Below are 23015 nucleotides of genomic sequence, written 5' to 3'. Positions count from 1 at the left end.
GGAGGGGGAGGAGGGGGGAGGAGGGAGGGGGAGGAGGGAGAGGGGAAGACGGAGGGGGAGGAGAAACAAGAACGAGACAAAACAGGAGGGGCAGCCGCTTCCCGCGCGCCCGCACCTGCTGCATTTACCCGCTTGCGCTTACTATTACATCATCACCTACGCCGGCACCCCCTTCAACCTCGAGAAGCTGCCAGGAGGGGCCCCTCCATCCCGCAGTTTCTCCACGGGCCGCGGAGGCTGGAGGAAGGCGGGAGCCTGCGGCGGCCCAGGCGTCAGTGAAGAAGCTTCATGTGAACCCAGCCCGTCCAGTCCCCACGTCCATCCGTGTGGACCTGAACACAATCAAGGGCAGCAGGGGCTCTGACTTTGAGTCCTTGCGGAAGGTTCTAGAGGCCAGGGGGCCTGGCCTGGAGGCCGGGCCAGGTGCACGGCCCCTGTGACGCTCGGGAGGCGCTGGCTGGCACGTGGCGGGCGTTCGCCAGGAATGAGCGGGGCCAGGACGCTACCCGGCTCTGCCAGGCAAACGTCGTGGGCACCTCCGTCCTGGTCACCTGCGCGGGAGTCCCCGGGGAGCGTGGCCTCTCATCCGGTGCGGGAGTGCCCTCTCCCGCAGGGGGGCGCCACCCGCCGTGTTACTCAAAGATTCAGATGCTGCCCCTGAGGACGGACACTCAGAGCCCCACCAGGGAGGGAGAGCCCTGGGAGCCCCTGAACCCCGCGGTGCACGCGCGGGTCCCACGTAAGTCCTCCACCGTGGAAGAACCTCCAGATGGCACAGCCACCGCACGTGGGACGTTCGATGCCCCAGGAAGAAGAGGCGTCAAACGCACGCATGGCCCATGATCCACGTTCAGGCTCTTTGCACACGGCCCGGGGCCATAAACCAACAGCCACAACAGCCAGGACACGAGGCAGGACCCCCCCCCCCCCGTTGGCCAAGGTTCCAGAGCAGAATCTTGGCAGCCACCCAGGGGCCGTGTGCAGCTCCCGCACACAGACGGCTGACAATCACCCACCCGGCCGTGCCGGGAACCGGGGGCACAGCCTGCCAGCAACAGGGCGCTGGTAACCCTCCAGCTGGTCAGGGACGCCGTCCGAGGCACGACAGAGAGGGTCCCTGTTTCCACGGTCACGTGCCTCAGAGGGAGACGCCGGGCAAAGGATTAGAGACCGGCATTTGGGGCCACGCCATTCGCTCTCAGTCCTGCGGGTCAGCGGGCGAGCGCCGATGCGTCTGTTCAGCATTTTACTGAGCAGCTACCATGAACCGAGCAGCACAGCCCAACGTCCCGGCCCTCTCCTGGGTCTGCCCTAACAGGGAGAACTCGAGTCTCTGGAGCCGCACGGCTCGCATTCGAAATCCTGGCCCGGCTCGGCTATTGGCTGGTGGCGTCTGGACCAGTTTCTCAGCATCTCTGAGCCTCAGCCTCCTTGCGAAATGGCAGGTCCTGGCGAGATGACCCGATAATGTGTGTGAGCATCCAGCACTGGCCCCGGTCGGGTGGGTGGCCGGCCCGGAGGACTAGACCAATTCCCCGTTGACAAAGGGGTGACAAGCTGGCATGCCTGTGGCAATGTTCGAGCGGTCATTTTTCCATGCCCGTCGCAGGGAAATGGCAGCAGTAGGCGGCACCTGCTTGTCCCCAAGCTTCCTGGAGGCTCAAGTGTCATTTCCTTCCCTGACAGCTGCTGGGGGCCTGGGTCCACACGCAGCCAGCAGAGTGGCAGCGGGAGGGGCTTGCCGGAGTGGCGGGGGCGGGGGGGCTGACCCTGACCTCCAGGGAGTAACTGGTCATTGGGCCCTCCCTCCAGGCTGGGCAGGGGCTGTGGGGGAAATCCAGTTCCCAGGAGAGGTGCCGGACCCCAGGGGTGAGGCTCCAGGAATGCCCCTCAGTGTCCATAGCAGAGCAAGGCCAAGGTGAGCCCCAGACCCTGGCCAGGTCCCTGGCCGATCAAGAGACCGGAGTCATGTCGGAGAGCAAAGAGCCACCATGGAACAAACGTGTGAGAGCGTGTCTGAATGGGTGTGAGGGCGCCTAAGGGAGAGAGGCGGGTCTCGGGCAGGTCCCTGTACCTCTCTAGGCCTGTTTTGTCATCTATAAAATGGGGATAATGTTGTCTTCTTTGAAGGATTGCCATAGAATGAAAAAGTGTTAATATTTTTTAATTTATGGGGCACCTGAGTGGCTCAGTAGGTTAAGTGTCTGACTTCAGCTCAGGTCACGATCTCACGGCTCATGAGTTCAAACCTGACATCGGGCTCTATGCTGACAGCTCAGAGCCTGGAGCTGCTTCAGATTCTGTGTCGGCCTCTCTCTTTCAAAACTAAATAAACGTTAAACATTTTTTTAATGTGTTAATATTTGTAAAGTGTTTTAGAACAGTGTCTGGCACAAAACAAGCCTCATAGGTTTGCTAAATAAGTTAAAAAAAAAAAAAACCACAACACGTGTTACTACGTGCTTAAAACAGAGCTTGGCACGGAGCTGCTGTTCTCGAATGCTGCCTGAGGCCCAGGAGCAGCAGATGCTGGGGCACTGGGGACCCCCACGCCCAACACATGGGCATGTGCTCGTGCACACGTGCAACTCTCTGCACGCGCTTCCCCAGAGCCGCTGACCCCGCGCTTCAGGGTGATGGCTGGGCTCAGGCAGGTGGGCCACGGCGCTGAGGCTCTGTTTCTATAGGAACCAGAGGCAGCCGAAGACAAATGGGGGGGGGGGGGAGGGCCAGGGAGAAAGCGCTGTAAGATCAAGCCCAGCCTGATCCCCAGCCCAAAAGACCAAGCAGAATGTACAGGGCCTGAGCAAAGGGCCCCTCTCTTGGGCATGTTCCCAACACTGTTACATTTTGAAATTCAAGTCCGTGTAAAATAACAGACCCCTGGTCCTCTCTGTAGCTTTCCTGCACAATCGTTACACAGCCCCTGCTTGAATACTTCTAGGCATGGGGAACTCACTACTTGGTGAGCTGGCCTGCTCCGCTGTCAGATAATCCAGGTTGTGGGCAAAACGCCTCTTCAGGTAATGAGTCAAGTTGTACTTTCTGGGTCCTGCCAAGTATCTGGCACGGGCTGTGAATTTTGGAGGAACTCGGACTAAGTCCTTTCCTCCTTCTCTGTGAAACCCCCCCCAACTCTTCAGACACACTGACTGTGGCTCTTCTTTCTTTTTTCCAAGTAATCTCTGTGCCCAAAGTGGGGCTCAAACTCATGACCTCGAGAATAGAGTCTCGTGAGCTTCTGACTGAGCCAGCCAGGCGCCCCTGAAGCTCTTCTCTCTCTGTGTCTTCTGTCCAGAGAACCCCGCAGCCCCTCCCATCCCCTGCTCCAAGCCCTCCCTGGCCATGCACGTGCCCCCTGGGGCCCCCACTCGTCCACCTGCACCCCCTCCTTCACAACTGAGCCCCGGAGAGGCCCGTCTACAGGTAGGGCCTGTTGTAGGTTCAACTGAGACCCTGAAAACGTATGTCGAAGCCCCAGTGCCCAGGACCTTGAAAGCGACCTTATTTGTAAATTGCGTCTTCACGAATGGAATCGAATTAAGATGAGGGAGTCCTGGATTAGGGTGAGCCCTGAATCCAGTACCGAACGAGTGTCTTTGTAAGAGAAAGGAGCGGCGATGTGAACAGGAACACTGGGGAGAGACTGCGGCGGGGTGTCTTCAAGCCCAGGAAGACCAGCAGCTGCCAGAGACCCGGGAGGTGACCGGGACACTCCCTCTCCCGGAGTCCAGAAGAAACCAACCCTGACTTTGGACTTCCAGCCTCTGGAACCGCGAATGGATACATGTCTGCTGTTTGAGCCCCCACTTTGTGGTCATTTGTCACAACAGCCTCGAGACCCGCCCAGGGCCCAAGCGAGGACCGCCCACTGGCCAACGTCCCCTCCCGACGGCGGCCAGAGGCTTCACCCACTACTTTGTCCCATCGGCAAGGTCGTGCAGCCAGTACCCCGAGCTTCGGCCGGGGAGCATCTGCAGATCCCAGTCAGGGAGCCTGCCGCGGGGCCCCCTTTCCCTGCTTGCGTTCAGCGCCTCATCTGACCCTGGGGTTCGGGGGGGGCCCGGACCCCACATTTTCACACGTTGCCCAGACGGCTAAATCAGCCGCCCGCACTCAGCCACTTTGGGGAGCCACAGGGCAGGGTGCTGGCCGAGGCTCCTTCCTGCACTAACCCCAGGGTTAGTGAGAATGGCTCACCCGACCTGCGGGTCTCCCCGGGCACAGATGGGTCTCCTGGTACCCGTCCCCCTCCAGCTTGGGACACGAGCCACCAGAACAGGCGCTCAGCTGCACTGGGCACTTGATGCAAACTCCGCTCTCCTGCCCATAAGCTCCGGCCCCACCCCCACTTTCTGTTCCCTTAAACGCAACAACAAAAAGCACAGTTTTGTGCCAAAGGTGGGGCCTGAAGTTTCCCAGAGTCCGGTTTCCTGCCAGGCCTAGGTACAATCTGTAGGACTGCTGGCCCCTGACTCTGCGTGTGTGTGTATGTGTGTGTACACGCCCATACACACGCGCGTGCGCACGGCCCTCCACCTGCAGCGCGGGGAAGGGCAGAGAGGTTCACGGAAATTCTTTCCGCAGGTCAGGAAGGTAGACAAATGGAAAATGAGAGCTGTGTTCACATGTGCGCGCACACACACTCGCACACGCACGCACACACACTTGCATGCACCCCCCCACCCCCAAGGGGAAGTCCTTTCCCTTCCTTTCCTTTCACTTCGAAGGATCCGGGCTTCAAGGAACGAGGACTGAACTTCAGAAATGCGCCCGAGGCTCCCTCTGTCCTGGGCTTGCGGAAATCTCCCCCCCACCCCCCTGCCTTCTAGGGGTGCGGAAGGCGGCTCTCCCAGTGTCCTGTCCCCACCCCCACCCCCGTTTCCTCCTCCAGGCTCCTCCAACCCTTGGGCTGCCTGCTCTGACCCCCACCTTTGCACTTGGGTGTGAATCATTTCCTCTGCACGCACACGGACACACACACGGCACAGGAGAGGAGAGAAGGGCGAGGCCTCTCTTCCTGGCTCCCATGCGCAGGAGCAGCGCGGCGCTCACTCTTCACGGGCTTTCTCTGGCACCCACAAGGCCCCTTCCTGTGCGCCAACCCCCAGAAAGCTTCTCGTGGTCCAGCCTGCCCGCACCTTCCAGAAGTTTCTCTGCCACCCAGTAAGCTGCTTCTACAGACCAGCTCTGTCAACACCCTTGGGGGAGAGCATTTTGCCGCCAGGAGGCCACAGGTTTCTGAGGCCGCCACTCACTCTCCAGCAAGGCCTGAAGCCCAGACCCAGTGAGGCAGGCAGTGCCGGGGCCCCAAGTCTTCCTTGCTTCCCAGGTCCCTTCCCGCAGCGCTCCTTTTCGTGCGAGTAGGAAAACAGCCCTAACACAGAAGTCGCCATTTTGACAATATCTAGGCGTACATTTTGGTGGCCTACATTCCACACAGTTGTGGAACCATCAGCACCAACCATCTCTAGAACTTTCCGTCTTATCAAACTGAAACCCTGTACCCCCCGTGCGCTAACTTCCTATTCCCCGTGCCCCAGCCCATCAGCCACTGCCTTCTACAGACATGTACGCACATCTGCGCCAGACCCTGCTTTCGGTTCTTTGGGGTCCACACCCAGAATGGGTTTGCGGGATTCATGTGAGAATTCTGCATTTAGTTTTTTGAGGAACCTCCACACCGCTTTTCACAGTGGCTGCACCGTCTTGCATTCCCACCAGCAGTGCCCGAGGGGTCCAGTTTCCCCACACGTTCTCCCCAACATGTGCTGTCCTCCGTTTCTGGACCACAGCCATCCCCCTGGGTATGAAGTGGTATCTCACTGTGGTTTTGACTTGCATCGTTCAAATGATTGGTGACATAGAGCATCTATTCCCGGGCATCTATGAGATGCTTGTGGCATCTACGAGTCTTCTTCTTAAGTTTACTTATTTATTTTGAGAGAGAGAGAGAGAGAGCAGGGGAGGGGCAGAGAGAGAGGAAAGAGAGACTCCCAAGCAGGCTCCACACTGTCAGCGCAGAGCCTGATGCGGGGCTCGAACTCACAAACTGTGAGATCATGACCTGGGCCGAAACCGGGAGTCTGACGCTTACCCGACTGAGCCACCCAGGCGCCCCCAGGCATCTGCTGCGTCTTCTTTGGGGAAGTATCTATCTGGAGAAATGTCTAGGCCTTTGTCAGTTTTTTAATTGGGTTGTTTGAGTTTTTTGTTCTTGTTAAGTCATAGGAGCTCTTTATGTTTTCTAAATAGTAATCCCTTTTGGTTAGATGGTATGCGAATATTTCTCCTGGGGACTGCCTTTGCGCCCTGTTGAGGGTTTCCCTTAATGCACAGAAGTTTTTAATTTTGATGAAACACAGTTTATCTACTTTCTTCCTTTTTAAAAAATTTTTTATGTCTTTATTTTGAGAGACAGAGAGAGTGAGCGGGGGAGGGGCAGAGAGAGAGGGAGACACAGAATCTGAAACAGGCTCCAGGCTCCGAGCTGTCAGCACAGAGCCCGATGAGGGGCTCGAACCCACGGACTGTGAGATCATGAGCCGAGCCGAGCCGAAGTCGAACACTTAACCGGCTGAGCCCCCCCAGGCGCCACTTATCTACTTTTTTCTTTTGCAGCCCGTGCTTCTGGTGTCCCGTCCACGCACCTGTTACCAAGCCCAGTTCACAGACTTCCCCCTGTGTTTCCCGCCAAAGTAGCTGCTTCTGCATGTGCTGCTCTGTGTTCCTCAGGGTCTTCTTCTACCCTTTTAGTACTGAGCCAGCTTTCAGCTGTTAATAATTCTTTATATTACATTTTGCCGTTCAAATTACTGGTGTGGTGTGGTTTCTACTTCCTGCCTGGGCCCTGATGAATACACCAAAGTAGCGGGCAGGAAGCAATGAAGATAAGGACAGAAATAAAGGAAATAGAAAACAGAAGAAAAAATAAAGGCCAAAGTTCATTCCTTAAAAAGATCTACAGATCAATAAATTCATAGGTAGAATGATGAGAAAGGGAGACAGAGAGCATGAATTACCAATATCAGGAAGGAAGGCTTCTCCCTAAGGTCCTATAGACATTAAAACGAGAAGAAAAGAGGGGCACCCGGGTGGCTCAGTCGGTTAAGCATCTGACTTCGGCTCAAGTCATGATCTCACGGTTTGTGGGTTCGAGCCCCACGTCGGGTTCTGTGCTGACAGCTCAGAGCCTGAAGCCTGCTTTGGATTCTGTGTCTCCCTCTCTCTCTGACCCTCCCCTGCTCACACTGTCTCTATCTTTCTCTCTCAAAAATAAAATAAAACATTTAAAAAAAATTTTTTTAATTATAAGAAAAGAACATTATGAACAACTTACATGAATCCGTTCAACAACTTCCATGAAATGGACAGATTCCTTCAAAACACAACTTACCAAAATTAACACAAGAGGAAGTAAGAAACTTCAATAACTGTATATCAAATACATATAATATATTCGATTCAATATTAAATTCGTTTAACATACTTATTTTTTTTTTAATATCTTTATTTATTTCTAGGAGAGAGAGAGAGACAGCGTGAGCAGGGGAGGGTCAGAGAGAGAGGGAGTCACAGACTGAAACAGGCTCCAGGCTCTGAGCTGGCAGTCAGCACAGAGCCCGACGCGGGGCTCGAACCCACGAACCGCGAGATCATGACCTAAGCGAAAGTCAGACGCTTAACCGACTAAGCCACCCAGGCGCCCCTCGTTTAACATACTTAATACAAGTACTTCATTTGTAATTTAAAAACAAAACTTTCTAAGAAGAAAACTCTAGGGACAGATGGCTTCCTTGTTGACTTCTACAGTACACTTAAGATAAAGAGAACACTGGGGCGCCTGGGTGGCTCAGTCGGTTAGGCGTCCAACTTTGGCTCAGGTCATGATCTCATGGTTTGTGAGTTCGAGCCCCATGTTGGGCTCTGTGCTGACAGTGTGGAGCCTGGAGCCCACTTCGAGTTCTGTGTCTCCCTCTCTCTCTGCCCTCCCCTGCTCATGCTGTTTCTCTCTCTCCCTCAAAAATAAACAAACATTAAAAAATTTTTTTTAAAAAAGAAAAATTTTATGCAAATTTTACCCCAAAATGGAGAGGAGGGTACACCTCCGAACTCATTTTTATGAGGCCAAAATAACCCTGACAAAGGCATTGTCAAAACAAACTAAGAAAGTGCCACACCAACGATACCCCTGAGGAGTCTACATAAAAAATCCTTTACAAAAAACTAGGCAGGTCAAGCCTGGCAGTACAGAAAGAAGATGACATGTCGTAAGCACATTGGACTTAAGTCCAGGAACACAAGCTTTGTTTAATATTCAAAAATCAATCATTGTAATTCACCCTATTAATAGAACAAAGGAGAAAAGTGATCATTTCGACAGAGACAAAAAAGTATTTATCCAAGTCAACATCCACTCATGTGAAAAACTCCAGCAAATCAGGGAGAGAAGGGAATCTCCAGGTCCGACAAACAGCATATATGGAAAGTCTGCAGTTAACATCCCAAGTTCCAGGAAAAGGCAAAGATATTTACTCCCTTTTATTCAAGATCGCACTGGCAGTTCTAGCCAGTGTAATAAGGCAAGAAAAAAAAAAAGGAATCAAGATTGGGAAGAAATAAATAAAACAAGTACTAGGATAGTAAGTGACTTTGACAAGGTCACAGGATGTAAGATTTATATACAAAAATCAAATGCATTTTATATACCAGCAACAAACAATTGAAATGAAATTTAAAATATGTACGCAATTTACGACAGCACCAAAAAACGAAACAGTTAGAAATTAATTTAACAACCGACATGAAGCTCTTTTCATTGAAATCTACAACACAGTGTAATTCTAGAGAAATTGGGGGGGAAAGACCTTTAAAAATGGGGAGACACCATGTATATAAGATTAGGAAGCTCGATGTCATGAAAAGTTCAATTCTCCCTAAAATTACCTATAGATTCAATGCAACCTCAAAATTCACACAGCATTTTTTATAGAAGTTATCTCTCCACTTCTAAAATTTACAAGGACATTTAAAAGACCTGGGCGCCTCGGTGGCTCAGTTTGGTTAAGTGTCCGACTTCGGCTCAGGCCATGATCTCATTGTTCGTGGGTTCGAGCCCCGCGTCGGGCTCTGTGCTGACAGCTCAGAGCCTGGAGCTGCTTTGGATTCTGTGTCTCCCTCTCTCTCTGCCCCTCCCCTGCTGTGCTCTGTCTCTCTCTCTCACACAAAAATAAATAAACATTAAAAAAAACTTTTTAAAATAAATAAAAGACCAAGAACATCTGGCCGGTTCAGTCAGTAGAGCAACGCAACTCTTGATCCAACTCTTGGAGCCTCACATTGGGTATAGAGATTACCTAAAACTAAAATATTTAAAAAAAAAAAAAAAGAAGAAAAGAAAAACAACTAACATCTAAAGTGATGCTTTGGATAAATTGGGAGAGCGAAATTCAAGGCTTATTATAAAGCCACATTAATCAAGACGGTGTACCAGGCAAAGAACAGACAAAATATTAACACAACATGACAGAGTCCCGCAACAGAACCGCATCTTCAAAGTCCACTGGTTTTCACCAAAGAGGCCAAGGTACTCCAGTGGAGTAAGGATGTCTTTTCAGGGATGCCTGCGTGGCTCGGTCAGTTGAGCGGCTGACTTCGGCCCAGATCGTGATCTCACAGTTTGCAAGTTCGAATCTCGGTTCGTGCTCCGTGCTGACGGCTCAGAGCCTGGAGCCTGCTTCGGAGTCTGCGTGTGTGCCTTTCTCTCTCTGCCCCTCCCTCACACACACTCTGTCTGCCTCTCTCTCTCTGTCTCAAAAATAAATAAACACTGAAAATAAATTTTAAAAAAAAGAGTATCTTTACAACAAATATTGCTAGAGAAAAAAACAAACCAGCAAGCAAAATCCAACCCACATAAAGAACCTTAGCGCACTATACTGCATACCATGCGCCAAAACTAATCCAAGATGATTTCTAAACCTAAATAAAAGCTGTAACTCTAAAGCTTCTAGAAGAAAACACTGAAAATATCTTTGCCACTTGGGAGCAGGCAAAGCTTTCTTATAAAGAACACAGAAAGAGGTAACCGCAAAGAAAGGAATTTATTAAAGTAGACTTCATCAAAATTAAAATGTAAACTTCTGCTCATCAAAAGAAATCATTAAGAAATGAATATGCAAGCCGCAGAGCAGGGAAAATGTTATTTAAAATCCACATCTCTGACCAAAGGCCAGCCTCCAGAAAGAATAAAAGCCAAGCAACCCGCTTTTAAAACGGGCAACAGATTTGAAAAGAGCCTTCCCAAAGGAAAAGTAGGTGAGCAGCCAATAAGCACAGGAAAATGTGCTCAACAGCATCAGTCATGAGGCAAATGCAAATGGAAGCCACGACGAGATACCCCCAGACACCCACCGGGAGAAGGAAGCCAACAAGAGCGACAGCACAAATGCTCGGGAGGACCCGGAGCACCCGGTGCACCGGGACTCTCCTCCGTGGCTGGTGGGCGTGCAAAATGTACAGCCGCTTTGGGAAAAGATCTGGCAGTTTCTCACAAAGCTAAACACATGCATAGCTACCCACTGTCTGGTCTGACAATTCTACTTCTTGGGATTCACATAAGAGAAGTGGAAACGTGTGTATACACACACATACACACACACACACACACACACACACACACACACCAATTCTCATAGCAGGGACACCCAGCTGGCAACTCTTGATCTCAGGATCATGAGTTCAAGCCCCACATGGATCGGAGAGATTACTTTTAAAAAATGTTTAAGGGGCGCCCGGGGGGCTCAGTCGGTTAAGCTTCCAACTTCGGCTCAGGCCATGATCTCACGGTTCGTGGGTTCGAGCCCCGCGTCGGGCTCTGTGCTGACAGCTCAGCCTGGAGCCTGTTTCAGATTCTGTGTCTCCCTCTCTCTCCGCCCCTCCCCTGCTCATGCTGTTTCTATCTCTCTCTCAAAAATAAATAAAACATTTAAAAAAAAATAAAAAAATAAGTTAAAAATAAATTTTAAAATGTTTAAATCTTTTTTTAAAAAAAAAAAGAATGCTCATAGCAGCTTTATTCGTAAGAGCCTCACGCTGGAAACATGAAATGAACACCATTCAATAATCATGGGACAAACTTAACCACTATTGGCAGAAACATGGATAGATCTAAAAAACCTGCAAACCAACAAGAATAATTTATAGTGTGAAAAAACACCCCAGAATTTTGGTCACCCCTAGGCAGGGGGAGGCAGAGGCCGCCTGGCCAGGAGCAGCAAGGGTGATGGAGTTCGGGTACACAGTGTGCGCGTGTGTCCAAACCCAGAGGGTACATGCAAGATCTGGGTGTTTCACAGCACATAAATTTTACCGCAGAGAAAGAAAAAGAACCATCAGCAGATACTGGCCTCTAGCTAGAGAAGTGCAAGCCCAAGGGTGTGCAGGGTAATGTGTACGGATACCAGCAACTGAGTCCGAAATGGATTCCCCTGAGTCACACGGATTGTTGGTGTAGATAGAGGGACAGACAGGTGTGGACGCCAGCGGAGCAAAAGGTGAAGAATCTCGGGGGCGCACATATGGGTGTTGGTGCTCAAATTCTCTGGTATTTTTTTGGGGGGGAATTTTTTTAATGTTTTATTTATTTCTGAGAGAGAGAGACAGTGTGAGCAGGGGAGGGTCAGAGAGAGAGGGAGACACAGAATCTGAAGCAGGCTCCAGGCTCTGAGCTGTCAGCATAGAGCCCGACGTGGGGCTCGAACCCACGAACCGTGAGATCATGACCTGAGCCGAAGTCGGACGCTCAACCGACTGAGCCCCCCCCAGGCACCCCTCAAATTCTCCAGTCTTTCCTGTGTGTTTGAAAGTTTTCCCAGTAAGAAGCTGGGAAAACTTAAAAGAGACAGAGACATCTCCAACAAAAATAGAGAAAAAGAAGGTTAGAGCGGGAGACCCCTTCCCTGCAGCTGGAAGCCAGTTGCCAAAGGAGGTGCTTTCCCGCCCTTGGGGCGTTTCCTGTTCTCTGCACCCACCGCTTCCTGCACCCGGGCCCACACCCGCAGCCCCTCGAAGTGGAAGGAACTGGGGGCCGGAATGGGCACTGGGCAGGGGCTGGCTCTCCGGGGCCTGCAGCGCCACCTGCTGGAGGAAAGAATTTCTGCAGCCCGATTCCTCTCCTCTCTTGGGTTCCTGGCCTCCTCCTTCCCCAGGCTCTGCTGGGTCTCATCACTGCAGCAATGGGGGGGAGGGGGGGGCACCCAATGCATGAACGATGCATGCTTCCAGAACAGAGGCCCCTCTGACCGCTCCTCCCCAGAGAGGTGCCAGCTGAGGCAGGCATGGGGGTGGGGCACAGTGGGCCCTGGCAAATGTCCCCCTACCCTTAAACACATCACAGAGGCACAGCCAGAGCCCACCCTCTCTGGGTGGTTCATAAGCCCCCAGCCCACCGTCACCCCCAGCCCCAGCCCTGCCCCTCGGACATGGCGCCGTCGGGACCAGCACTCGCTGAAGAGCCTAGAGCTTGGAAACGTGATGAAGTCAACCGTCCCAAAGCCGCAGCTCTGCGATTATTATCAGGTAACAATGCCCTGTGACCTGTCACATGGCGCCACGGCCCAGAGCCCCGCGTCCTTGAAGCGCACTGTCATCTGGACCTCCCCTGGCCCCCGGGGGACAGGCCGGGAGGGCGGCGAGGGGGCAAATGCTGACAGGCTGTTCCCGCGGGAACAGCAGAAGGCGAGACCTCGGGCCCCAGGCGTGCCTGCTGTGCTCCCCACTCACACCAGTCCCGCCCCCACCGGGTGTCCTGCGGACAGTCAAGGAACACCGGGGTGCACGGGCACCCGCTGTCCAGTCCTTCAAGGCGGCCTCTTGAATCTCTGTCCCCCCTCCCCCCCCCCAGCCCTAGCCAAGGGGCAGAAGCACAGCAGTGACAGAAGCATCCACACCAGCAGGAGGCGCTATTCGTCGCCGCAGGCATACGGTGTCACAGGGGAGCTCACGCGACCTCAGCCCAGAGACTCGGGCCCTTGTGGGGCATCAAGGAGCAAGATGCTTCCCAGGACTCCAGCCGCCTCCGCCGCCGCCTCCGGCTGGCCAAGCAGGCACCGAGCCACAGCTGGCATCCTCCGGGCTCAGACACCGCAAGCCTCCCTCCTGAAGATGGCAGCCCCAGGGTACGCCGGGCACCTGGTCAGTGCATCTGCAGCCTCTTCAACCACACGGATCCACCCAGCAATCAGGCCTTCCTTCGCCCGCTGCAGGGAGTGACCTCAGTACCCTCCTCCCCTCCATGCCTCCCCACTTTCTTCCTTCCCTGCCCTCCACAAGCGACTCTCGGCTCCCTCCACGGGGCACCCAGCGTGCCTCCCCAGCACGACCTCACCGCTCTCTTCCGGTGACAGTTTGACCACATGCACCTTCAGGATGGCTCAACCTCAGGGCCTTTGCATTTGCTGTGCTCTCTGCCTGGAAACTCTTCCTTTGGAGCCTGGCCTGGTCAGGTCCCCCTGGTCATACAGCTTTCAGCTCCGTGTCACCTCCTCGGGGAGGGCATCCACCAATTCCCCAACACACATGGGCCTGCGTACCGGGTGATGATCACGTGATCACATCCCCTGTTCTAGGCTCCTTCAGAGCCCTCATCCAAAATCACGCATTGATGTGCCTATTGGCCAACTGCTTGACATCTAGTTCAGATGGAGCCCCAAGGAAGCCAGGGCTGGATCCTCCTCGCCCCTTGCCAGAGGCCAAGGACCTAGCTATGCGCCTGCCCACTGCGGGACCTCAATAAATATTCAAAAGGTGCATCGGAACGAGCAAGCGTAAGGGTCCTGCACACGGCCCCCCGGTGATGGAATGACAGGAGGTGAACTCAAAGCAGAAAAAACGACACAGATTGCTGACAGTGGCTGGGGGCAGGGGGGAGGGTGGCGGGGAGAGGGGAAGCGCTGGGTGTGCGGGTTCCTGCCACCCCAGCCCTGAGGCCCCGTCACACCCATCTGCTCCCGCAGATCCGCCCAGCCCCAAAGCAGGTCGTTTTTATAGCAAAGTTGCAGAGCGGGTGCGTCTCTGCTAATTTCCTAGGGGCGTGTTGCTTTGTTTATTCAGCTTTGCTCAAGTCAGAGTTTCCTTATTTATTTTTTAAAAAAAATAAAAAAGGGAAGGAGCATCTGAAGGTCGGAAGACAGAAGAAGACAGAAGGTTCTCCACCAGGAGCTGAAGCCCTGCACTGCTGTCCGTCCAGAGTTCAAGCTGTGGCCAAGATCGTTCTCCGAGCTCGGGCCGCTCGTCGGTAGGAAATCACCCCAGCTTCTCAGCCCAGTCACATGCGCGGCCTAAATGCATCCACAACTGACCCCGTCAGCGGAATCTGTGTGTGGCTGGTGAGGGCGTGCCTGGGGCTCGAGGGCCTCTGGGCAAAGGCAGCCTCCACGCAGAAGGTTCTATCCGGATCGGATGACCAACTCCGAGCAGGAGAAGCTTGGATGGCAGCAGTCAAGAGTAAGAGCATAGGTGGGAGAGGCTTCCTGAGAAGGAGTGTGGGGACAGACCAACGGACGCTGAGCCCCACACTGACACACAGCCAGCCAGTGCCACATGCAGGCCGGCCAGGGGGGCCAGAGAGAGCAGGAGGCACATCAACACGGTGGAACCCAGCACGTCCGGGGTTGGCCCCCATCGTCAGCCCAGAAGGGCCGGCCTGGGCTGCCCTGGGCGAGGCGCGTGTCCAGCTGTGTTCTGGGCCAGAGTTGATGCTCCCTGGCTGGACTGGGGTGCGGCCCAGCCCAGGATTTCCCCACTTCCTCCCTCCCGGAGGAGTCAGCCTGAGTGTGAGGAAAGAAAAGTGAATCAGGAGCCTTACCTCACACCAAATACAGAATTAACTCAAAACGGATCGAAGGCAGGTGCCCTGGGTGGCTCAGTTGTTCAGGCGTCCGATTCTTGATTTCGGCTCAGGTCATGATCTTGACGATCAGGTTCATGGGATCGAGCCCCACATCAGACTCTGCACTGACAGTGCAGAGCCTACTTGGGATTCTCTCTCCCTCTCTTTCTGTCCCTTCCCTGCTCGTTCATTCTCTCTCTCTTTCTCTCTCAAAATAAATAAACTTTTTTTTTAATGGATCAAAGGCCTAAGTGCCAGAGCCAAAACAACACAACTCTTAGGAGAAAACACAAGGGAAAAGTTTTGTGACAATGAGAATGACGGCAGATCACAGGCAACAAAAGAAAGAACAGTAAAATTGGACTGTGTCAAAACTGGGAACTTCTATGCATCGAGGAACACCATCGGCAACAGAGAAGGCGACTTGCAGAACGGGGCCAAGTATTTGCAAATCACATATCAGGTAAGGGACTAATATCCAAGATATATAAAGAACTCCTACAACCAATAACAACAACAAAAACAATCCAATTGAAGACTTGGCAAAGGACATGAAGAAACATTTCTCCAAAGACATACAGTTCCAACAAGCCCAGGAGAAGGTGCTAGAAATCACGGAGCATTGGGAAAATACACATCAAAGCCACAGAGAGACACCCCTTCACACTCCCCAGGATGGCCACACAAATAAATTCATCAAATAACGTGTGTCGGTGAGGCTGTGGGCAACCAGGCACCTTTGTGCCCTGTGCGGGGGAGTGTGACACGGCACGGCCGCTGGGAAAGCCGTGTGGCGGTCCCCACAAAAACATAGAATTCCCACATGATCGAGCCACTGTGTTTCTGGGCATGTGCCACAAATGTCTGATCGCAGGGACCCGCACAGACATCGGCACGGCCGTGCTCGTAGCAGGAAGCGTCACAAAAGCCAAAAGGTGGGAACAGCCCGCATGTCTCCCCGAAGATCCCAGGACACACGCAATGTGGCCTGTCCATAGAGCGGAATATTATTCCGTCTTCGAAAAGAAATTGCCCCAATGCGGCTGAGCCTGGAGAGACGATGGTAAATGAACTCAACCAGGCACAGGACAATTGCAGCAGGATCGTACCTCCGCCGAGTACCCGGAATTGTCAAGTGCAACCGACACAGAACGTAGGGGGGTGGGGAGAAGGGAAAGGTGAGGTTCCATGAGAACCGAGCTACAGCGGCCACCACGAGCGAAAGGCCCAGGACACCTCCATCAGGACAGGGGGGCTGCAGGGAGGAGGCTACGTGGAAGGGGAGCAGGGCAGCCCCCTGGGCACCTCTTGACACCCCACACAAGGCTGAGCTCCCCGCACCTCACCGGGCACAAGCGACCCGGTAGAAAAGGCTAGTGGCCACACTGCCAGGTCCCTCCGGGAACGGAGACCCGGAATCATCCTGTACACCCGGGACACAGGGGGGCTGCGGTGGGTGGTGGTGGTCCCCGAAAAACCGCATGCCCACCTGGAGCCTGTAAACAGGGTCCTGTTTGGGAAAAGGGTCTGGCAGGTGTGATTAAGTTAGGGATCCTGAGATCCGGCCATCCTGGCTTATCGGGGGGAGGGGCAGTCCAGTGCTGGGGGTCCTCCTAAGAGAGAAGCAGGAGAGACTGGGGACACAGAAGGCTGTGACAACAAGCAGAGACGCGGTGGTCCTTCAGAGGCCGAGGGCCACCAAGGACGGCACCCCCCACCCTGCCCCAGGGGGAGAGGTACAGTGCAGCTCCTCCCTCAGGGCGTCTGCAGGGAGCCAGCCCTGCCCACACCTTGAATTTGTACTTCCGGCCGCCAGAACTTTGAGACAGTTGACTGCTGTTGTTTTAAGCCACCCGATCTGCGGCACTTGGTTTCAGCAGCCCTGAGAAAGCCCTGACTCCACGGGCCAAGTCCCTCGTGGGTCACAGCCAGAAGAGGAAGAGGGTCAGGGGGCTCCCGGCCATGCCTCCCATCTGGGAGAAGAGGAAAATCAGCCGGAGAGGCCCAGGCAGCGTGGGAGCTCCCTGCCCCCCCCCCATGACAATGGACAGCCCTGCAAAGAGCAGATCACCAGCTCCCCCCACCCCAGGTGAGCGCTGGGTGCCTCTCTGCGCCAGGCAGACGCCCAGCCAGGGGCAGAGGGGCAGGGACGGGGCAGCGTCCCTCCCAGGACCCAGGCCGATGCCCACGACAGCAGAGATACTTCCACATTCCCTGCCTGCAGCTCAGCCGCGAGGCCCGCTCCCACCCTCCCCGAGGCCCAGCTGAGTAACAGCTCCCCAGTGGAAAGTTCCCTTCTTGGAGATTCTCTCCCCGCTGAAATACAAGCGCTTGGAACAAGATAAAACTGCTTAATTTGTAAAAGCCACAAAGCCAATCCAGAACAAGGGAAAAAACCCGACCCTTGGCTGGAAGGCGCGGCCTTCTGTGTCTCAGCGGCCAGTCACCGCTCCATGACTCATCCCTGCCTTGCTGACAAGCCCTCCCGCATCTTCTCCATCTTCTCGGGGTGGGGGCGGGGGCGGCCTCTGAGAGGGCCAGGGGTGCCCACCGCTGAGGACGACCCTGGGCCCCACGATCACAAACTGGGCAGGAGCCCAGCGAGAAGGAGCGAGCAGATCTGACGGCCCTGCGGCCGCCCGCACCTGCCCAGGCCCCTCCCCTTCCCCCGCGACCCCTCCTGGACAGAGCCGGGCAGTGGCCGACGGCCCGCCACACACACCTTACACGCCAGCCTGGTGGGCATGAGCAGCGGCGCCCTGTCTGGAAGGGTGGAGTGGGGCGCTGGGCCGGGCAGGCACCTCTGGCTGGTGCGGCGCGCGGCAGGGGACTGAAACAGCTGTCACAATCACCTAACAGCAAGACCAGGGGACGTGCCTGGCGAGAAGGAGGCTGCAGGGACCCCGCAGAACAGACTCAGAAGCCCCATCGGCAGTGGGGCGCTGCCTCGGCCGTGCTGGTCCAACGGCTTCAGTTGACAGGTTAGGAACCTGAGGCCCCGGCCCACAGAGGGACTCGCTCAAGGTCCCAGGGGGGTCAGGGGGCCTCAGTTAAAGTCACAACTAAAGACCAAGGTCAAGATCTGAGCAGGTCTGAGGAACACATCATCGGGAAAGGAGGGAGGGTTTCCATTCTCGTTCACGTCGGTGACCGGTTTCTACCTGAGCTCTGAAAGAAGTAAGTGATTTCAGTGGCAACGCCCCCTAGGCGGGTGTCCCCAAAAGTACCAAGTTTTCCGCAGGCACATCCTGAGGGAAAGTCCCCTCCTGGTCCCCCGCTGTGCACACCTGGCCAATAAGGGCAGCGGGGCCTCGCGGGGCCAAACAGGCACCGAGCTGAACGTTTCCAAGGGCAGTTTTGTTCAGTTCATGAAAAGCTCCCAAGAGTCTGGTTAGCCCGGAACGTTCCCAGGGCGCTGTCACTTCCCAAGAGTGTCCTCCCTGCTCTCTGCTCCTCTGGTGCACCCATCTGGGCCGTGGCGTGGCTGTCTGTAAAATGAAGGCTGGACCCACCGCCCCTGAGCTCCCTCGAGCGGGGCTGGTGAGGTGAGCACCATCGCAGGCCCGCAGGGTCCCCGCTCAGCACCCGCCCCCCCCGCCCCCGGTCCAGCGCCGGGAAGTCTGGCTCCACACCTGTCCACCCCCGCCGGCCCGTGTCACCCAGCTCCCACCTTGCCTTCCGCAGGCCTCCGTGGCTGCCCCTCCTCCTGTGGTGGTCCCTGCGGTGCACACACATGTACACACGCGTGCGCATACATGTGCACACACATGCATGTACCCACACAAGTGCACGCACATACACATATGCACACACGTGCCACGTGTGCTCGCGTGCATGCACATGTCTGCACACACGCGCATGCATGCACACCCGGTCAGCAGCTCTCCTCCCAATGGCTGACCCATCAGCCCTGACCTCACGTCAGGATCAGATCGGCACCTTGGAGCAGCAGATGAGGAGGCTGGGGACGGCCACCCTCTCCTCTGGCCTCTTGGGGAGCCCTGGACACACACAGCGGCAAGCGGGCTATGCACCTGTGGGGTGACAGCCTCCTGAGCCTCACTAGGACCGCCCAGAGCCCTAGGAGGCCCGAGGCCTGCGCAGTGTACCCAGGACCCCCGAGGGGCACGCCGTAAGCGGCAGGCACTCTAACGAGCTAGCCATGATGTCAGACGCTGACAGTCACAGCGTGCGGTGGCCGGCTGAGGGACTGAGCGGCGTCCCCTCTACAGAGGGTCCCCTCACAGGATGACTCGAGGCAGGGCTGTCTCCGTTCTCTTCAGGGTCAGCTCTCGAGCCACCCCGATGCCCTGTGCCCGCTCCGTGGGGGCCGCCAGCGAAAATGGCCCGTCTGTGAGAGGCCGGACCCACGAGGGGGTGGGGAGCGGTCCAGACCCACGAGCTCCCTCTGCCCAAGGACCAGCCGTCTGCCCGCCCTCACTCCGCGCCCTGACGTGACATCGAGATGTTTTAAACAGTGACTCTGCTGCGGAATCTGAGCAGAGCCCACGTCCGCTCATCCTCTCGGCCTGACGTGCCCCTCGGTGACCCTCGGTCACTGCCCGCCCCATTGCCGGGTTCCCAGGAGTAGGTGACACCATTCACCTCGGTTAACGCCCCGGCTCCCAGCGAGCAGGACCAGCTCTGCCTGCCGTGCGTGGGCACACGCGTGCACACACGTTTGCACCTCTCCCCCGAGCCCGGGAGCTCCACCCCGGTAATCAGCTCCTGGGAAGGCACCAAAATGCTATTTCAGGGAGGAGACCACGGCGGCCTTGAAGACAGACTTCGGCTGGCAGCAAACACACAAACCACACGGAGGACAAACACACCAGCGAGCGGCCCAGCGCCGAGCGCCAGACGCGGGTCCCCCCCTTCCCGAGGAGCCCAGCGCCAACGGTCCCCGTCCACGCTGCCGGCGCCTCAGGACCAGAAGTGGCGCACGGGGAACTGAGGGGGAGAGAGTGAGGCGGGGGGAGCAGAGCGGGCTTTAAATAAAAGCCAGACTTTGTGAAGCTCGGCTCTGGGAACACCACGTCCCACGACCTCTGAACCGCCGGAGGGAAAAGAAATGCGTCCGAGTGGCCCCTGGGTGCTCACTTCCCGAAGCAGCAATCCAGCGATCGGGCTGCGCGAGGGGAGGGGCGGCGGGCGGCCTACCTGTGATCCGGTCTCTCTCCATTACTACAGATATATTTAGCAGCAGGCGGGAGTCCTGGCGTCCCCCTTTCCAGAGGCTTCCTCCCCTTCTCACCCCCGACGCCCTCCCTCTTTCTGCCTCCTCCTCCTCCTTCTCCAAAAACACTCTTTGTCTGGTCTAATTTCTTCAATCTGTTGCAATCACGAATGCATCCAAATTACCACATTTCCATGTGCTGATCATATGTTCATGCTCCAAACTGAAGTAGCATTGTCTCTTTTGAATCGGGAGGGAGAAGGGACCGAAGCAGGGAAATGAAGGAGAAGAGGCGGGGCGGGGGCCGGACGTGGGCGCGAGCCTCCCGCAGCAGCCGCGGGGTCCCCCCGGCCGGCCGGGCTCTGTGCGCTGGTGGCTCCGGAGGTGCGGCGAGCGGGTGAGCGGCTTCCGGCGGCTTCTCTCCACCCCCTCCAGCCCCTCTGCCAGGCCTGCTGCTCCTTTTAATATCCACTTGGAGAAGCTTAACTTAGCCTCTTGGAAACCAGCTCACAGTCGAATTCCTGGCGACTTCCAAAGCCTTTCGTTTTCCCGTCCCGCGATGCTAGACGCTAGGGTTTCCTTTGGTCAAAGCGTTTGAAAAGCCGAGTTCCCGCGCGCCCGCCTCGCCTTCGGCCCCGCAGCCCACCCCCGACCCCAGCCCCAGGGCCCCCAGGAGGCAGGGCTCGGAACACCTGCCCCTAGGTCCGGTCCCGACCTAGACGGCCGGCTGCCCCGCCCAGGGGAGGGGGGGTGGCGGCTGGAGAGAGACTTCCTAGAAGGTCCCACACACTCATGAGTCAGTGCGTCCCCAGCCGTCCCCAGGGAGGGGGCTCCGCAGCGCTCCCCACACTCGGCCCTGCCTCCGGGCCCGGCTGGGGGCTCCCTGCTCTTCTCCTGGCGTCTGGGTCGGGGTGGGGGGTGCTCACCTGGCAATCTCAGGGCCTCGCCAGCACCTGGTCAGAGTCAGGGCTGGGGGGCCAGGGAGGTGGGCCCCCCCCCAGGCCTTTAGGGTTCTTTCCCTCAAAGACTCGGAACTGGCAGACCCTGGCCCCAGACAGACATGGGTGTCGTTTGCCAGACGCAGTTGAAAGGAAGCGGGCACGGGACCCACACCGGACGCTTGGGCAATTTTGCTGAGAACCGCAGATATCGCCCTGGTCTAGGAAAAGGGGGCATGTGGCGCCATGGGCTGGCTTGAAGAGCACTGCCCCCCATAGATGAAATCGCATTTTCCAGTTTGCCCTGCCTTCCCCCCACAGGGCCCAGTTTGCCATCCGCTCCCACACGGCCACGTAAGCTGTGTTACCACGGTGGGGGGGGGGGGGTCCTGTAAGCTGTGTTACCACAGGTGGTTCGGTCAAGGTCCCAGTCCCCTCCTGCCTGGGACACGACCCCACAGTCTCCCGCGTAGCAAGGGCGTCTTCTTGGGGGCAGGGGACACCAAAGGGCAACCACCTCCTCACCCCACCCCCCAAGCGGAGCCTGGAGGAAAACCCCCAAAATGGCTCCCATGGTGACAGAAGGTGGGGGCAGTGTCCCAGCTGAGAGGGGACCCGGCAGGCTGAACAATGGCTTCTGAAGACCTCACGGGCTAATCTTGTAAATGGGACCTTACGGGATCAAGGGCAGGATCTTGAGATTAGCCTGGTTTATCGGGGTGGGGTCTAATCACACAGGGGGGAGGCAGGGAGAGAGATCTGCGGGACACACACAGAGAAAGGGGTGTGAAGGCAGAGAGACCGTGGCTCTGGAGGCCACAAACTCCAGGTGCTGCCACAAACCGAGGGCTGCACCCCCAGGAGCAGGTCGAAGCCAGAGAAGGATCTGAGGGCCCTGCCCACACCTTGCTCTTAGCGTCCAGCTCCAGAACCTGGAGGGAAGGCACTTCTGTGGCTGGGAGCCACCAAGTCTGCGGCCGTTTGTTACGACGCCCCAGGAAACAGCAGACACCAAAAACCAAAGAGCCAACATCCCCGTATAACGTTTTCCGGCCGTGACATTTCACCCTAAAGCGTTCTGTTCAACCAGCCACTAACAGTCAGAACAATGGGAATCATGGAGGCTTTGGGGGGTTATTCATTCAGTCTCTTTTGTGATTTTGAAAAAATACTCCTTACTGGTTTTTCTGACTCAGTGTCATCTTTGTTCATCGCACTGAATTTGGAAACTACAGAAAAGATATAAAGAAGACCATGTAGGGCTCCTGCACCAATTCTCGCTGGGCCCAGCAGGCCCAGGAAGGCCACCCCCCTCCCGCCCCAGACAGGCCAGCTGGTGGAAATTCGGGGTCGGCCGGGACAGGGGCCGGCCCAGGGCGTTGGGGGTTGGGGGTTGTCCATCCAGGCCGCCTCCTGCAGGCGCCGGGTGCACAGGCTGTGATTTCACTGCTGTCGCTGCTGGGCACAGCTGACCCTGGGTTTGTCCCCGGCACAGTTTGGCTCAACGTCCGTTCCCCCAGCACGCCGGAGAATCCAAGCGCTCTGGCCCAAGCAGGGGATAATTTGAAACTGAAAACCTGGCAGCACCGATGGGCTCGAATGAGGCCTGTGTTAGTCATGAGCCAGCTCAGCGGCCCGGGCGCAGAGGTGGGGTGAGGCAGGGCCGTGGGGGAAGGGGTGGCCAGCTCCCCCCCCCCGCCCCACCGCAGCTGCTCACTGAGCTCGGGCCTAGGCGCCAGCACTCTCCGTTCCAGGCCGGGCCAGACGTGCATCTCAAAGTGGGTTCCCCACATGGGTCCACCCTCCACTGACGGGGTTCTGTGGTTACATAAAACCTGACGCCTGCCTTGGAGTCTGTTGGGGCGCGTTAGCACATTAAAGGCAGTGAGCAATCCCAGTGAGGGGGCGGCTTCCTTTAACCCAGCACTTCCCAGATTGGAGGACACGTGCCACCTGGGAGAGGCAGCACCCCCCCCCCCCCCCCCCCCGCCATGGCTTTGGGAAACTGCCT

General features: G+C 56.2%; 1 protein-coding gene across 4 annotated transcripts in view; it reads right to left on the bottom strand.

Annotated features, from left to right (window-relative positions):
• Positions 1–23015, bottom strand: part of SEPTIN9 (septin 9) — a 152122-nt gene that overhangs the window by 105486 nt on the left and 23621 nt on the right. The window contains exon 1 of one of the 4 annotated variants that reach the window (XM_039226602.1): positions 20051–20087. The exons of the other annotated variants lie outside the window; for them this stretch is intronic. Coding sequence (XP_039082533.1) covers positions 20051–20072 — 22 coding nt within the window. The 5' untranslated portion in view covers positions 20073–20087. Of the gene's footprint in view, positions 1–20050; positions 20088–23015 lie in introns of those variants that run through there. 4 annotated transcript variants of the gene reach the window in all.

The sequence above is a fragment of the Hyaena hyaena genome, unplaced genomic scaffold, assembly GCF_003009895.1.
Source record: "Hyaena hyaena isolate Hyena2069 unplaced genomic scaffold, ASM300989v1 scaffold_21, whole genome shotgun sequence".
Taxonomy (NCBI): domain Eukaryota; kingdom Metazoa; phylum Chordata; class Mammalia; order Carnivora; family Hyaenidae; genus Hyaena; species Hyaena hyaena.
This window is presented reverse-complemented; position numbering and strand designations above follow the sequence as displayed.